Source organism: Ambystoma mexicanum, chromosome 14 (genome assembly GCF_040938575.1).
Source record: "Ambystoma mexicanum isolate Mex_15411 chromosome 14, UKY_AmexF1_1, whole genome shotgun sequence".
Taxonomy (NCBI): domain Eukaryota; kingdom Metazoa; phylum Chordata; class Amphibia; order Caudata; family Ambystomatidae; genus Ambystoma; species Ambystoma mexicanum.
The window spans coordinates 287,899,412-287,916,552 of NC_090940.1; the positions used below are offsets into that span (position 1 = coordinate 287,899,412).

Below are 17,141 nucleotides of genomic sequence, written 5' to 3' on the forward strand. Positions count from 1 at the left end.
CGTGTCTTTCTCTAAACTCCTAACCCAGGTTGGGGATCCTTTGCTCGTCCATTTGGCGGACTTCTGCCAAGAAGCCCTCCTTTTGGCGCCACTGAGTCTGGGGTGGGTCCATTGTGTGGGAGGGGGAGTAGGACCCCTGGACAGGGTTGCCTCTGCAACCCATGTCGCACTCTATCCTGATAGGCTGGAGGGTCTCCCGCCAAGATGACCACTCCACTGTGTGAGTGACAGCTAGGCTGAATGAATGGGGATCTTTTTGCATAAAAGCAGGGTCCTGAGGACTGGAAGAGCAAGACGTCGCCACTGGAACTAAGAAGCCGAAGAGGAGAGAAGCCAAAGACATCTGCAACGACTGAACCACCGGTGAAGCCCTGCTGCAGCGTCTCACCACTTTTCTCCACACGACGAGAGAAGATCATCATCTGAAAGAGCCTTCTAACCCTTGAGCTGGTGGGGCCAACCAGTTTGCCAATCGCCTTCCCGGACCTGCCTTGGTCGAATCACCAGTACCCTGTACTCGGAGGCCGGATAGCCAGGCACCAGTCCACCTGGACCGCGATATAAAGGAGCGTACCTTTTATTCGTCGGGAAGCACGGCGGCCTGTTTTCATCCCTGGGTAGTGCAGTAACTCGAACCTTCCCTTCCTCCACGACGAGAGCCTCTCTTCCACTGCTGGATCCCCCGAACTGCAGGAACTACCAGGAACAACCGCCACCGCAGGAGCCACTTCTTCATTTTAAAGGTACATTGTTCCGCCAGGCCGCCCTTTCTTCGCGGTAGCACTAAAGGTGTTTTAAATCCTTTACCTATCTGTTGGGTTGGCCGCCCCTCTCTCTAACATTGTCTTTCACGCGTTTTCGTGGAGACGAGTAATGCAGTCACATGCTTAAGCCACATGACTTGGCCATGTGACTTTTTATAGTCACGTGTTTAAGCACCTTTACAATTGGCGACCTTATTCACAATATGTCACGTTTTTACCACGTAACTTGGTCATATGACTTCCAAACAGATGCTATTTAAGCGTTAGTCTCTTTTGGAGGCTTTTCAGTACGAGTCGTGGAGATCGTTGGAGTCGGTACTTTTTGAATATGAGGTGAGTTTAATGGATAGATTGGCGATCTCTTTGTAGATATTCTTTGTGGTTTAGAATTGGTTGAGTTTATACATTCATTTTTTAGGTTGCATTGTGCAACTAGTATTTTATTAATAATTTTTCCTTAACCCCTCTTTTTTGGGTTAATTTTGAACCTCATTCATATTTTTTAGAGACTTGTTTTAAGAGTAGACTATTTTTTTGGTTTATTTATCTATACATTTTGTTGCTTTTCTTTTTTCCTTTTGATTTTTTTCTCTATTAGATTTAGTGATTCACTTGGTATGTGTTGGAATTTTCCTGGTACCACAAACAGTGACAGTGGACTCATATTGGAGTACATCACCAATGAGTGGAGAGTCATTGATTGACACATCGTCTACTCATCTGATAAAGAATTTAGTGAACGCTGGGGTTTTTGCACCATTGGTAAGCATTATACTTAATTACATGGAGAACTCCAGGGTAGTTACTAAGCGAGTGACAACATACTAGGGATAGCTATATCTTTGTTCTCTCCATATAGGGTATCTACAATACTTTGAAATTACCAATATGCATCAATATCCTACTTATTGTGGAGTTTGTCCACTCTCGAATTAATTTGATTCATCAATGTGGTGAGCCAAGCATTGCTGCCACAACTTCTGTTTACATAGGTATTTTTTGCCTTTTTATCCTCTCTTTCATTTATCCTAGTACCTCATTTTCTGAGGCCATTTATGTTCTTTTTTGGAGTCACACCCACAGTATGTTGGATTATGTATTCAGGCATTTGATTTCGACAGTTTACATTGCATTTATATAAATATTAATGAATGTGAAAGTACAAATTTGCTGCTCCATAAAAACGTTTAGTACACGTCCTGTGTTCTTTTCTCCTGTGTATTCTGTAAATATTATGCTATGTTTCTTGTAACTGATGATTCTTAATGCATATAATTTCCGATTATTTTGCTCCTGAAGAAGGGGGTGTTCCCTGAAACGCGTAGAGCCCTTCAGTTCATCGCAAGAATATTGTTCCTTGCTAATTCTTCTTATTTGATTTTTTATTGCTATAATCACTATATTGGATTCTTGACTTGTCTCATGTTGGCCTTTCTGAATTTGAATGATATTTGAATGTTAACCAGAGGCTTTCTGGTCTATAATTTATTTTGTGACATTTTTCCCGTTTGTATGAACATTTATTGACTTTTTTGAAGTAAAAACTACGAATACTTAGACTGATTTTGTATCAGCTTTAATGGTGTGCAGGGGACGGGAGTGTCTTTAGATTTAGACACTTTTTTTTTTTTCTCTAGAGATGTCACCAGCTCTATTGCTCCTTTTTGTAGTAGTGTCTGGATCTACTCTTGTAGGGTTAGAAAATGTTCGCATCTTTCTTGCACGAGGCCTGTCATTTGTTGGCAGGGGCGGCTGCGTCTCTAGAGGCTGCCCCCTGCCTCACCCTTCTCCACGGTAAAACCCCCTCTGCTGATAGGATTGATAGGAGGAAGATTGAGACTGAAGACTATAAAAAAGAGGATCCAGATGCTCCTGATCCTGGTTGATTGGATCGGTTGTAGCCTTGGGTACGAAAAGTATGCTGTGTATTAAAGACTCCTCTCGGGAAATGTGGCTTGTTAGTAATTTGTCCTAGCGTTTTTGTTGTTCCATGCTCCTTCTTGGCTGTTTCGAGCTTTTCATCAACAGCCTTCCCGAAAAGAACTGTCTCTTTAATAGGCTTATCGATTAGTGCCGCCCGAGTCTCGGGTTTAAATCCGGAATCACTGAGCCAAGAGTGTCTCTTGAGAAGTGTACCTTCAGCGATGACTCTCCCGGAGATGTCGTCGTAGTCCAGGACTTTGTTAAGGATATTTGGCGCAACTTGCTTGCCCTCTGTAAAGATCATTAGCAGGTGCTAAGGAGTCAAGGGTCTTAAGTACTTCATCCCATTGGGTGGTGGTGTTATGCTGTTCGCAATCCTGGTCATGTAGGCGCCTGAAGTGTATAGGCGTTTGCACTCCTTGTTAGGGGGTGCTTCTGAGGTAGAGAGTGGACCACCTGCTCTCTTTCTGGTTGTGGTGACTAGAAGGGAGTCCGGTTTCACATGTCCCCTGATGTATAAGGGATCGGAAGGCGAAGGTTTGAAGACTGTACGATGTACAGATCTTGTGAGTGAAGGAGTGGAAAGAGATAGAGTAATCCTCTTTTTAACACCTTAAATGCGAAGCTATATGCATTTCTATGCAATAGGACGAACATACTCGTCCTTTGCACTTAAGGGCTAATGGGCTGGAGCAAGGGAAGGGCTTAGCGGACTGATTTCTTATTTAGAATGTCCTCTACAAATTCAGTACTATGAGGGACTACTGTCTCTTCTGTGTGGATGTTAAAGTGGTGAGCTGCCTTTTTAAGCATGTCATTGTATAATAATTGGTCATCAATGGGTGACGTATATGACCACTATCTGCCGCTGTAATATCTGAGGTGTCAAAGATAGTGACATCCGGGTCTTCCTGATCATCTAAGTATAAATCATCAGGATATTTACTGGGTTCGTCCTGGTCGTCAACAAACCAGATGTCTTGATTTGTCTGGTCTCCATGCTGAGTGTCATGGGCAGCATCTACGGATGCAAGGGTGGGAGTGGGAGATGGAAGACGACGTGGTTGATCAGACAAGAGGTTGAGACATTTCGAGGTCTAAAATCGCTGTCGACTTTATGAACAAGTACCCTATTCGACAAAAAGAGGAAACTTTGTCCAGTACTTCTTACCCTGCAACATCGACTGGCTGGCATATCTGCATACCTGATGTAGCTCCCTGTACCATGAGACGTGACTTTCAAGTCGTCTGGGCACATACCAGATTTTGTCTTTTGCATATCTGTATACCTGATGTAGCCACCCGCATCATGAGGCATGGCTCTGCCAGATTATGTCTTTCTAGAACCACCTGTATGTTGCAACATGTATGTGTAATCTTGCACTCTGAAGAATGTCTCTTCGCACTTACTGTAACTCGCGCCCTGATACCCGAGGGTTTTGTGCGTTGCTATTAATGCAAAAATAAATAGTCTCTTCAAATCTCTCTTTTGTCCAGGTGCCAGTCTTTTCAGTGTCAGCTAAAGGGAATACAACAGCTTCAGCGTCTCCCCTTGGTCTAGGTTCAAGGTCTTCCCTATGCCTTTTCTTCTGATGAAGAAAGAGGAGAATGGGCCTCCTCCGAGGCAGCCCAAGTGTGTCTTATGGCTATTAGCCTTTTTATGGTGCTTTTCTGTCAAAAAGTGAGATTTCTGTTTATTCGACAGATGTTTTGCCGTCTCAGATTCAGCCACCGAATGGGATTTACGCATGTCTAAAGCCGGCCTTTTGTCTTTATTGACATGTGGTAAATGCTATTGCGGAACCACAGCAGGTTTTTTTTCAGCGGGCATCCTTCCGTCGAGGAACGGCCTTGCGGTATGTGTTTAGGGGTGGGCATGTGTGCAGGTGCGTCCTCGTCACTATAGGCTTTCCTCATAGCAGCGAGCTGCAACTGACTTTCGAGGTTGGTGGCTGACGCGTGGGAGCTTGATGGATCCCTCGTGGTGTCTTTGGGGTCCGAACTGAGCCTTTGCTTCCCTGACCTTCCTGATCCGACTCAGACTGGGATCTTTAAGGGTTTTGGGCCTCAAGAGCTTGCAGGATGTGCAACGGGTCTCCTGGTGATCACGGGGAAGGCAGTGGTTGCACACTCTATGGGTGTCCTTCCACAGAAATGTTCTTTTACACTTTGGACTGAATTTAAATGGAGTACGCTCCATGGTGAAGGAGAAATTAAGGGCAGCAAGACAAGACCAGTAGAGACAGGGAATGGAGGCAGGCATTCTCTATATGGAAAAGATCAAACCCCCCACTCTCCCTACTGCTAGGCCAAAGCCAGGTGTAGGCCGAAGCCCATTGCTAGAATGATAGTCTGTTTCGGTCTTTGAGGTCTTCCGTTGAGATGTACCATTGAGCAGGAACCATTAAAGTAGTAATGAAAGAGATATTAACTCAAAAGTAGCATAGCGACAGGACTCTGCGAGAAACACGACTAACCACGATGGCGGAAAGAAACAATCTGAGGGACCTTGACGCGTGAGGCATTATGGGTACAGTCAACGTCACACTAGGGATAGAATTACAAACACGTCTAGTTGACATCCCTTTTCGAACGTCAAAAACTTCATGTGCAATATTCTGCAGATACCACTAGATGTCGGCCTATACAAAGAATGTGATTTTAAGCAGACCTACAAGCCTCAGAAATATGTTTTATAGTAAGTGAATGACAATATTTGCCTAGACTAGAAGTTCCATTGCTTAGTGTGTATTTTGAAGGCCTAATTAATCATTGTATGTATATTTTTGTACTTATCTGCCTAACTGAAATAATTGTAGTTCTGTGTGAACCTTACTGCATCCATAGACCCTATCACACCCCTCCTCAGTCTATGTCTTGCCACCCTGCTACCTACCTTGGTTAGGTTTGGTTAGACGCCAGTGTATTCGTTTTCACCATAATAGGTTAGCCTCCCAAAATTCACCTCCAGGGTTGATTTTGGAAATCTATCTCAACACAGTCCAAGCTAGTCTTGAAACCCAAGGTCTTCAAGGTTTTGGGCATGACACAGCAAGAGCTACTAAAGTTAGGTGGTTTTCAGAATTATATTTAGTGCGTGGGGACAAAAACAAGGTCATGGGGCACAGCGGATCCATATGTACTAGCCAAGATGGCACGTCTCCCTTCTGAACTTGGAAGGGCACCTGTTGGTTGTAGTGCAGGAAATTTAAACTCCTGTGTAAAACATAAAAGGCTATTACTTGTTAAGAAAACTCCTCCCAAATGGAGGACACTGATAACTCCAATAAACTCTTTTCCGAATACTAAGAAAACTTGAGACGCTAAACCCAGGCTCCACACTACAAACACTATTCCAGAATTGGTGCAATGATCTACAAAATGATCCCACTAACAAGAACGGGGATACCAGGGCTGCCAACATCCTCCCAGAATGCTAGCCTACATCGAAAGAACACACTTCAACTAGATTGCTGGCCATGCTTACATCACTGTACTTTTCTAACTCAAGAGTTCTGTTTTATTAGTCCCTTCACAACTGCATGAATTAGGAATATCATGATGAAAAGTAACATCAACAAATCTCTCTTTCAGGGAAGGGACTAACCATCGCAACCTCAAACAAGCCAGGCCACTTCAAATACAAAATAAACCATTGTTAGACGCTTCCATCTGTTCCAACTGTAGGCCAGTAGCAAATGTTTCCTTCTACTTAATGATATTGACAAGGCAACCCCCATGCAACGTCAAGCCTTTCCTGAAGAACACATACAATTAGGGGCTGGAAATCGGTTTTTAGACCTTGCAGAGGCACTGATGCACCACTATTGACCATTATGGATAATCTTCTGCAAATCATATACGAGGCGAGGCAGGACCACTGATGACCCGTCAACTACACATAACCCCCTGGACCAAGCTATCCTTCTCATAAGCCTTTGTGTAGTGGTGGGGGTGTCAGGGAAGCTAGCAACTGGATAGAGTCCATTCTGAGTGGGAAGCAGTTACATTATCTGCCACCCTGGTTGACTGTAGCATGCTCCAGTAATCCTTTTAGTTTGCCCCTGTTGTTTAACATTAACATCAAACCCCACTGTGAGGGTTCACAATTTCATAACTATGTCTGACACCCAGGTCGTCATCGTGCAGTTTTTCATCATTATTCTCTTTGAATTTCTACTATTTAATTTAGCAGTTCACGTTTCCTAGGAATAACAGATTATTTTTCACGGCAAGACCAATGCTGAGAGAAATAAATCAACCAGGGACACAACACCATCCAAGGAAATTTGAGCCATACAAAACAGTGGTGGATCGTCTGTCACTTTTAATCAATGGCCACAATGCCTCTATTATGTGTCACAGGGAACTCATTCGTCATTCGAATCAGTTGTTGGTTTAGAAAATTCCCAATTTGCTGTAATTTTAGGAAAAGAGACCATTGAACTCTCTCTAGTTAGAAACCATGGAGGATAAACTCACCCCTAGATAGCAAGTGTGCACAGCACATAACTTGAGGTGACCAAGGTATTTGCTTTAAAATGACATTTTCCATAACACCCACATTCACTTCATCATTCAAGAAAGAACAAAATGAAACTACACATTTCCCAGGTCCTACTACACCCTTTCACTTGGGCCTATAAAAGTAAAATATTGTCTCTAAAAGTCAGGAAATATTTACTCTATAGTATGAAAACGAATACTATACCAAACCTTAGATATTGAAAAACATTTGCATCAAATCTGCCAACATTGTTTTACTCCATAAAATAGTATTCTGAAGAATTCATCAAGGCTCAATTCATTTGGGTTAATTGTGGGATGTAGCCTTTATTACCTTGGCATAGCTTTAAAATGACTATACATACCTCACTTCGAATACCCAGGGGCTGTTCCATCCACAGATAACAAAGATCCCCATTGGTCTATGCACAAGTGTATAATGTTGCCAACTGCATATTCATTGTCCTGTGTAGGCTACATAGTGTATCATGTTGTTTGATGGTTAAATCTCGGGTCCACAATTCTGGTTTACACCTCAATGCTTTAAGTGGCATAGCGGGTCCCTGTTCTTTCTGTTATCCGGTATCACAATTTGAGAGGCCAAAAAGAAAGGTGCAGTACCAGATGCTTCCTTACTTATGAGACGAGGCAGCCTAAATAAGACCAAAAAGTGAGCTCCTCTTGCTCGGTCTTGGGCAGTCCAGAAATAAAACCACTTGATTGTTCCCAGACTTACCGTCCTTATTCAAGATAAAGTTAAAACCTTTGCAGTTATCCTTGACTCTTCATTGTCCATGAACCATCAAGCCATCTGCCTCAGTGTCAACTACCTGATGCTATAAAGTGATCTCAGGCAATATTTGTCTGAACATAGTAGTGCTACCGCCGCACAAGCACCAATAAGCGTCATGTGGACCAATTGGAAGTTCTGCTTATGGGAACCTCAAAGAAGATTCGGAACCACTTAAATCTTCAGATTAATACTTCAGCTAAGATCGTCACTAACACTCTTGAGACCCTATCCATAGTTCACAATTCCACCTCAGACTTAATTGGCTCCTGGTACGAGTCAGTCAAATATCCAATGCAGATAATAACCCACAATGATGCGTATAAAAACACCTCAAAATATGAGAGACAAATTCAACTTGTATACTCCCACCCTTCTGCTCTTTGCCAACAACAAAGGCAGCCTGCTGCTCCATCGATTCAAGCGTACCAGATCTATGGGGAAAGCCTTCAAGGTCCAGGCAGCCAGGTCCTGAAACTAATAGAAATACAGATAGAAATAAGTATAATTGAAACAAAAGAAACAGGCAGTATTCCAAACACCACCTGTTTTAATGTTAGTGCCATAGTCATAATGACACTCTTAGTCTTTTTGTTCTTGTGACCAAGGAAGATCCATAGAACATTCAAGACAAGGCTTGCCACTATAACCCAAAAAGGGCAGCTATGTTCAAACTGTGACTGCACCACATTTTGCATCAAGAGCACTGATGTAACAGCATCAAATGGCCATTGAACCAGACTTCAGTGCTGAGACACTGTGCACCATTTTCTTTTTCAGGACAGGATCCAAGCCTTCTGGCATTTTACTTTTCTTTGGAGCCCTGCCAGCCTGAAGTGGATTGGTGGGACCGTTCTTTCCCTCCGGTGTAGAGGTCTAGGCTATCGACGCTGACGCTTTTCAAAAAGATATCAGGTTTTTTTGCCTGAACACCTCCCAATTGTCTGAACAATATGCAGCTGTGGGACATATTACCCCTTTGGTTGAGGAGCCTACTGGGATTGATGCTTTTTCATTTAATGTGCTGAATACAAGGATGGGTACTGTGACCCACTCCTGGAATTGGACCTCTTATGTTTCTTGTGGGCCTTTCTACAGGTCTCCCTCTCTTGTGTGGGCTCTTTCTTGGGTGTAGGGATCATCTTAGGCATCCTGCTCTCCTCTGAATAGCCACTTCTAGGAGCTTCTCAAGACCAAAGCGCCACCTTCACTGCTTGCTCATGAACTGCCTTGGGGTACATGGCTTGAAGGAACCACAAACACATTATGGTTGTCCCTCGGGCACCAGATGCTGACAGTGTGGGTTTTAGGAAAGATTTCTTTTGCACCTTTCCCTCCATAACGTTCTATGGGATAGACTTTCTTTTTGCTTGTTTTGAATCCTGTCCTAACTATCTTTTTGGAGGTAAGTAAAGCCTTCTGCTTTACTTCCCGTGCCTGTTTTGCTAATTCTTATAGGGAAACTGACTAGCCCCCAGGACTGTCAGCACTAAGAGACCATGTCTCCCTTTAGGAATTCTTGTATTTTTACATTTGCACACATCACCTTAAGGTGAAGTGCAATGAGGATACCTAGTATCCGTATAACAATTTATATAATGGCTCTTTGGTTATTTTTTCAATGTGCCTAAGACACGCTGATGACAGCTATGATATTTTAGTTTTTGTGTTATTTGACAATGGAAACAGCTACTAAAGGTGGTTAGCACCCTAAGATGACCGTGCCACAAGGTATTTCACTTGTACTTTGGCCATATTGATCTTTGGCCTTCTTCCTTCCTTCTCAAGTCAGGAAATGTCTTATATGGAAATCACTTTGCCGGGGAAAGCTGCAGCTTTCACAGATTATGGTGCTTTTTGTGTGTGAGCCAGAGGACGGGGTAGGACTGTCTAGTGCCAATACACACCCTCTGGTGCCTGAAAGTTAGATGCTGGGCAGATGTGATGGCCGCTGATGTCCATGATTCGACAACGCCTGGATGTTTGAATGGTGCAGATCTTACCAGTGGTGGGTTTGGGCTTGCTCCCAGCCGGAATCTTGGATAAAAGGAGATCTCCTGCAATAGTTAATCAGATCATTGTTGGAACCAAGACTTCTACGAAGACTAGCAGCCTGCTGACGACCCCTGCAGCTGACCAGCATCAAGTCCAGTGTTGTCCCGATGAAGCCCTGCTTCTCTGTCCTGATCTCAAGAGGGCCTTCGTTGGTGCTTCGGTCCTCTGGTGGGTACACAATCAGTCTCAAACCCTGCTTGAGGATTCGTGCCTGCTAAGCCTTAGGAAGTGTCCCTGGACAAACCAGTGCATTGACCAACTCTCTGCTGGGCTACCTTGCTGCAGCAGTTGTCGTTCGAGTAGAGCCTTGGAACTTGGCGGATATTCAGCTTATGCCACAAGTTACCTGCTCCTGCATTTTCATCTGTCTTACTCCAAGGAAATCTGTGCTGCGGCTGCTCCTGTGTTCACTGCTGTATGATCGCCTGTCACCTCTCGACATTGGTGACATTCGTTGGATCTTGTGTCCTTCATGTCCTTGAGGTGTCCCATGGCCATCTCTCCTGCAGAATTCTTCACTTGCCTTCATTTGGGTCTTCAACTGGAAGCTGTCTGGAACCAATTCCTAAGTACCATGAACCAACCAAAACTAAATCCCTTGAAACAAGATATTTCTATTGTCTAGACGATGCTCACGAAAGGAACCAAGAAAGAAGAACAAGCCTGGATGGACCTCTGGAATCTCCAACCGTGGTATCTGTAGAACTCTGAGCTAGAGGGGTAAATCAACAAACCTGTTGCTTTCTCCCCCCGTCTCCCAGAGGGTAACTAAGCATAAAATCCTGACCCTCACTCAATCTGAGCTGACATTTGGTGGTGGAACCTGGTTTAAAGATCCTTCCCGAGGCCTATACTAGTGTGTTGGATTGAGTTGGGTACTCATCTGAACTTGGAACTCTTTGCATAAGCCATAACCACTGGCACTGCTATTCCTATAATAACCTGGCTGAAGAAATATATGCTTTGGAACTTGTGTTCTTTGGGCACAAGGTCCAAAACCATCTTAGGGTTGGGCTTTATAAGGTTGAGTGAAGCTGTTTGTGTTGATTCTAAAGGGTTCTGCCTATTTCCTCTGTATCCGACTACTCACCTGTATTGCACTGGTAAATGATTAATATGCACTTTTATTTCTCCAAAGGGTGAATGTGCATATATGTTTTTTAAGGCTTTTCTGCGACGCTACTTACCTGTGACTTTTATGTACTTAGTGTGTAAACTAAAGGCCTAATAAATCATTGTATTTGTATGTACTGTAAGTGCTGTAGGGTGTATCAAGATCTTTCACAAACCACCCTTGCAAGATGAAGACTGATGAAACCAGTAATGGAAGAACTGGCAAAACAGTAAATGTGATGTAAAATGGAAAAACATGCTCAGCTTGATAAAATAGTGGCAAGCATTACTGCAGAAGAGGGTGCCAAGATCCCAGATATGCAGCTATCTTGGAACTCAAGTGATCAAGACAAGGGCAAGACTCAGAAACGTAGGGAAGAGGGCTCAAGTTTGCAAGAGCCAGACAAAACTGGGACACCTGACTAATATTTAAGAACACAGAGATGATTAAGGGCGTACTAAACATGGGACTTTAACTTGTCAATGGTCTCTTCGGCCATCAATTTATTATTACACAGAATTTAATTGGGATTCCCTGCTTTATACGAGGGAGGAGAAAAGTTAACAGTGTTAGAGAGAAAGCCATGGCTAAATTGGAAATAAACAAACATTGATTGCTATACAGGAATTGGTGTGTTCTGTGACAAAGGAAAAGTTAAATCATTTGAATGATGTAAACAAGATGTTCAGATTAAAGTGAGCAAAACAAAGTCTCCCTCCTGACAAGGAATGGATGTGGTGGAGAGAAGATATTATTGAAATATTATAATGGCAGTTTATTTAATGGTCTTCCCAAAAAATCAAAAAGAGTAAAGAAAAAGAAATCAGCCCTTTGGATAGAGGATGCTCTGGGATTGGTCTCTATCCACAGACAATGATGCAGGAGAACATTTCTTGCAAAAGGGTAAGTCAAAAAACGCAATTCATTGTAGTCCTAAACCTAACAAGCAAGTGCAATATTAGTGGTTATATCAAAGGCATATTTACTAACACATGTTGCACTTGCTGCAGAAATGCAACTATGCTTCAGCCTTTAAATTTGGCAACATATCCGTTTCAGACGCACAAAACTTTCACAGCAATACCAAATGCAACACACTCCCTGCATGAAAGTGCTCCTGACAATGCAACCGAAGCACAGGAGTCTATTATGTTTTATTCTACACATTGTGCTTACGTTGTTCCCTCATAAATATGTAAAGTGTGTGATAAATCATTATACCTGAGTGCGATCTGTGAGCAATTCAGGGAGCGTAGTTTATGTTGCACGGGCAACACTGCAGCAAGTGGCCAGGGCATATAATATAAAGAGCTTTTTTGGGGGATATAATTATGTAAAAGATATAAATGTGCAAGATGTGTTTTATTAGGGTACTCTTTTTTTATACACTTTAATTTTATTTTGAATTGGAAAGGTTTGTAAAAAACCAAAGACAAATACAAAATAAAAAAATAAAATAAAGAGCTCCAATTTTGAACCTTATCCAGCTTCTGAGGCACCACTGCCTGTGAAAGGTTCTTGCATTACATTCAGTTTTTGGAAAACCGCCTCTTTCTGGCTTGGTCTGGAAAGCACGCCCATGAATGACGATGCTCCTGCAGTTAACTGGCTATAAACAATGTCAGTACTTTTGTCTGTTTTTCTTCAATTAGTTTAATGTGAGAACTATTGCTGGTTTTCATTTATATGTACATTTGTTTTAATTTGTGCAATACATTATATTGGATTACCACCTCAAAAGTAAACTGTGTGGCACATTCAGTCTTTGATAAATAAGTAAGCACATCCAACACTATTGTGTAAATGCTCATGACAAAGAGATACCTGAAGTAGAAATAGGACTACTCTCCAATTAACTAAAGGAGACGGTGAACCATGTGAACAAACAACTAACATGGATGGGTGGAAGAACTGAGACCCCCTACCATTAAAAATGTACAATTGGCATTTTGTTCTTTTCTCTAGACCACAACTCGCACCTACTTCCCGAACTACATTTTATACAGGTCTGTTAAAACCACAAGTGATGTTTTATCAATGTCAACAACTTTTACCGTATAAGACGGGTGTTTAAATTATCAGTATATATATATCCTTCCCAGATAAGGTCAATGTAATTACAGTCACATCCTGCTTGGGCCAATGCACCTTTCTATAAAGTTAGTTATTAGAATTTTAATTAGAAGTTAAAAAATAGTTCCTAATTTATCCGCAGACTGAGCCTGATAAAACTGACCCACTACAATGCCATTACAACAATGGCTCCCCATAAAAGAATCAGTCTTCCTATTTACTGTGCACAACAAGCTTTATTGTATTACCTATGAGTCTGCAAAACGGCTAATTATTTAATCAAAATTCCATCATCAATTGGAAGAACATTCCCGCTCCAATTGGAACAAATGTCAGACTACTGACACTGCACACCACACTTGAAGAGTTTTCTTTGCTACAATGTGTTTAGATTACACTGCTCCTTCCTGACACATACTGCTATTTGGTTATGCAGACATGTGTGAAGTGCCCTTATTCAACTAATGGAATGGGTGCAGCTACATGAAATATTCATTCAATCACCTGGACTTGCGATACAATTTGCACCCACCTTGTCCTCTTGCTGATCATCCAATGTGAGCTCTTGAACTTCCTGGTTTAATACTTGGGCTGCATTGGAATCCTCTCTTACAGCATGTTCATTAACTGGTCGTTTGTTTTGCATCTTGAGATTTTGTTTCTTCTCGAGTGCCTCCTTGGATTTCCCTTTCTTTCCTTTCTTTACCTTTTCCTCTTTGACTGGACCTGCAGACTATGTAAAAAACAGAAGGATAAGCAAGGCGTCTGCATGTAATCAAAGAAACCATCCAATCAGAATCCTCAAGAGACTTACTCCCAAAAGCTTCATTATGAGTTCTCGATCTTCATCATCCTGATCCTTGTATTTTTCTTTCATTTTTTTAATTTTACTCTGAAAATATAAGAATGCATTTTAAAATGGTGCTGGGAGTGCCTACATAATAGCTTGAAACAATCTGAATACTTGTGTATTTGCCTTGTTTAATATTGCTTTAACATTTAATGGGGTGGCACTGGATTTTGTGAATGCTGGTCAGATTTCTTCCATAGAAATAAATAGATGTTGCTGCCCATCTAGATGACATTTTTGGAAACATTTTCCCCATCAAAGATGTTAGGCCTGCCTGCCTGGCTCCTCTGAAGAATGATAAATTGGTCTACTATTTGCAAAAGAAATGAGTCTCCTGTTAAGATTTATAGGTCTGGCACAACATTTGCATAGGGTTACCAGTTTTAGGACATGTTTAAACATTCAATTCCCCAATACATTACCGTTTTTCATTTGCCTTTCTCTGATAGAGATGAGAGTGTGAGAAGTTGCTGAGAAAATAAGGTTTTATATTAAACTGCACAACTTAACCTCATTTACCAAGCATGTACTAAAAAGTGATGTTGTCATGCTTGTGTTCTCATGAAGTGGCGTGCCAGGGAGCAAGTGCTGTAAAATCCTTTTCAGGCAAAGACATTATAAACTGACTAATCACTATAAGTAGTAAACTAACAAATAATTAAGCAATGCCACAGAGTCGCCAAAGTCATTCACTTCAAATATTTCCTTTTTCTTCAAGAAGACACATCTTCAAGGTATGAACACAAACAAGCAGTGTTGCACTCACCTTTTGTCCACGCTTTGCAGGCTGCTGAGTTGGGAGGCTTTTTGAGGACTGGTGAAGCGCTGAATGGTGGGTATCGCTCTCTTTAGTCTTTTCATCTGGAGCTTCTGCCTCTTCAGATTCATTTGGCTTCTGCTTTTTCTTCATCTCTCTATTAAACCCCAAAAGTAAAGGCTGGCATGATGTAATGCATGATACAGTCATTCTATAAAAATCTCTCAACTATATGCATCATGTTAAACACAAAACATTTGCACTGGGCTGATGAGTGAAACCGTTCTAGTGAGAGAATAACTTATTGGACTTGGAGATATTTTTCTAAATGTTTCAATATTTTTAGCCATCTGTTTCTCGATCAGCATTGTCTATCTGCATAGCCACATAATCTTCAACTGTCACAAACTGATTAATTTATTATATTAAGGGTAGCTTAAACAGAGGTTGGAATCCCCCGAAGGGCCCACAGGACAAATAGGGTCAGCATACCGTAGAGAAGTACAGAGTGGTCATGGTTTGGGTTCTTGCTTTACGGTAAGTTTTCTAGATTTTTGATGAGGTAACCAAAGGCCAAGGAACTGAACAAATGAAGAACTGTGTGTGTGACACTGCCGGCTATGCAGTGATATCAAATATATAAAAAACCCTCAAAAGCTAATGCTGATCAAAGTGAAATGCCAGACTTTGGTGCGTATGATCAGTATGGCAGAAAGGCAAAGTCTGTAGGGTGGATTTTTTCACCTATCGATGATAGAGTTCAAGAAAAGAATGGAGTGGTCCCACAGTTGACCAATCAAGGCTGCATTAGGCGGCGGAAAATAATGTAGGACAACAATTCTCATTTGGTCGTGGCTAGCTCAAGATAATGTTACCTGTGTAATAAGAACAATGCTTTGATGGAAACGCTATTTCTGTACAGCCGCCATCCTAGAAATATCTCCATTCACCACAATATGAAACTACAAACCTTTGAACTGGCAATGTAGATGCTAGGCAAGCACAAAGGATTCAGCTTGAGAGTCAAAATTCCAAAAAATAATTCATTGCAAGCGTTTGAAGCGACTCTCATGTAACCGCCATAGAGAAGACCCGCATTTTGGGAAGTAACAGTTGCTGTATGGGATCTGGTGAAAAGGTCAGTGAGGCACTCAATTAACAGTTTCCAATCCCTCTTGTAGCATTTACTCTACAAAACAATATCCAGTACAATATGGTTGCTTGTCTGTTTTGAAGCTCAACTGCAGCCATCAAATAACTGGTTATCCATCTGAGATGGTTGAGGCTGGTAGGCCAACTTTCCAAAATTAAAAGAGTAGTGGAAGTGCATGATGTCCCCTTTACGACAAGAAGCGACATGACATTTTATGATTATGACATCAAAAGCAAATGGCATCCCTGGCATTAGTTATCGAACTATATATTAATGACAGTACTTCTTATACCAAGCTTCCCATGTAAGCCTTGTATGCTCATGTACTACCATTATATGCAAAGTACATATTCATATCAATAGCCATGTGTGGCGTGGTAACTAAAGTAAAAGGAAATCTATTTCAAATATATTTTATTTACAAATACTCAACATTGTATCTTGTCTAGGTTTGTTTTCCCACACACTAAAGGTCTGTTTAGACCAAGTAGGGTTATTAATTTACAGTCTGTGAGAATTACATTTTTCTTACTGATCCCTGCTTTAATTTAACACTTCAATCCCATAAATCCACCTACATCAACTCTTCAGAGTTGTTTTAACTTCTAGGATTATCTAATTTATTGTCTCCTTGATCCAAAATTGCCACTAGAGGTGATCTTTCTTGACTGTCGCTCTCATTATCTTCTCACAAGGGATCAGTTCTAGCTTTGGAAGTGCTTTCTCCTATTGCGGTTTGTTGAGGTTATTGTTCCACCACTTTAGGTCAGGCTCTCAATAACCTCAATATCTCACAACTCCCTTAATAAGTAATGGTCCTTCTTAGTCAAAATCGAATGAGTTGAGGTTCCTATCAGAATTCCTAGAATGGATGTTTGGGTTGTTTTCACAAGCTCTTTTTTACTTGTAAAAGATGTTTAACATTTCACTTTGGGAATGCACCTGCAATTCCCAACGTAGGTTTCTCTTTGTGTGTACTGTCTTTGTGTACTCAATGCTTTTGGGCTTCACCTTCATGAATGCAGCAGCACTAAATCTGCCTTTTCAAACTTGTTTTTTTTTTCTTTAAAAACTTTGGAACTCTGATCCAGAAAGCAGCATATTAGTTTAATATTTAGGATCCCTTTCCCATCCTTGAACTGCTTTGAGACTCCTC

General features: G+C 41.6%; 1 protein-coding gene across 2 annotated transcripts in view; it reads right to left on the reverse strand.

Moving 5' to 3' along the window:
* Window positions 1-17,141, reverse strand: part of NEMF (nuclear export mediator factor) — a 1,733,781-nt gene that overhangs the window by 448,732 nt on the left and 1,267,908 nt on the right. For both annotated transcript variants that reach the window (XM_069637407.1, XM_069637408.1), the window contains 3 exons: window positions 14,842-14,989; window positions 14,040-14,117; window positions 13,758-13,958 (listed from right to left, as the gene is read on the reverse strand). In XM_069637407.1, the coding sequence (XP_069493508.1) occupies window positions 13,758-13,958; window positions 14,040-14,117; window positions 14,842-14,989 (427 nt within the window). The remainder of the gene's footprint in view (window positions 1-13,757; window positions 13,959-14,039; window positions 14,118-14,841; window positions 14,990-17,141) is intronic.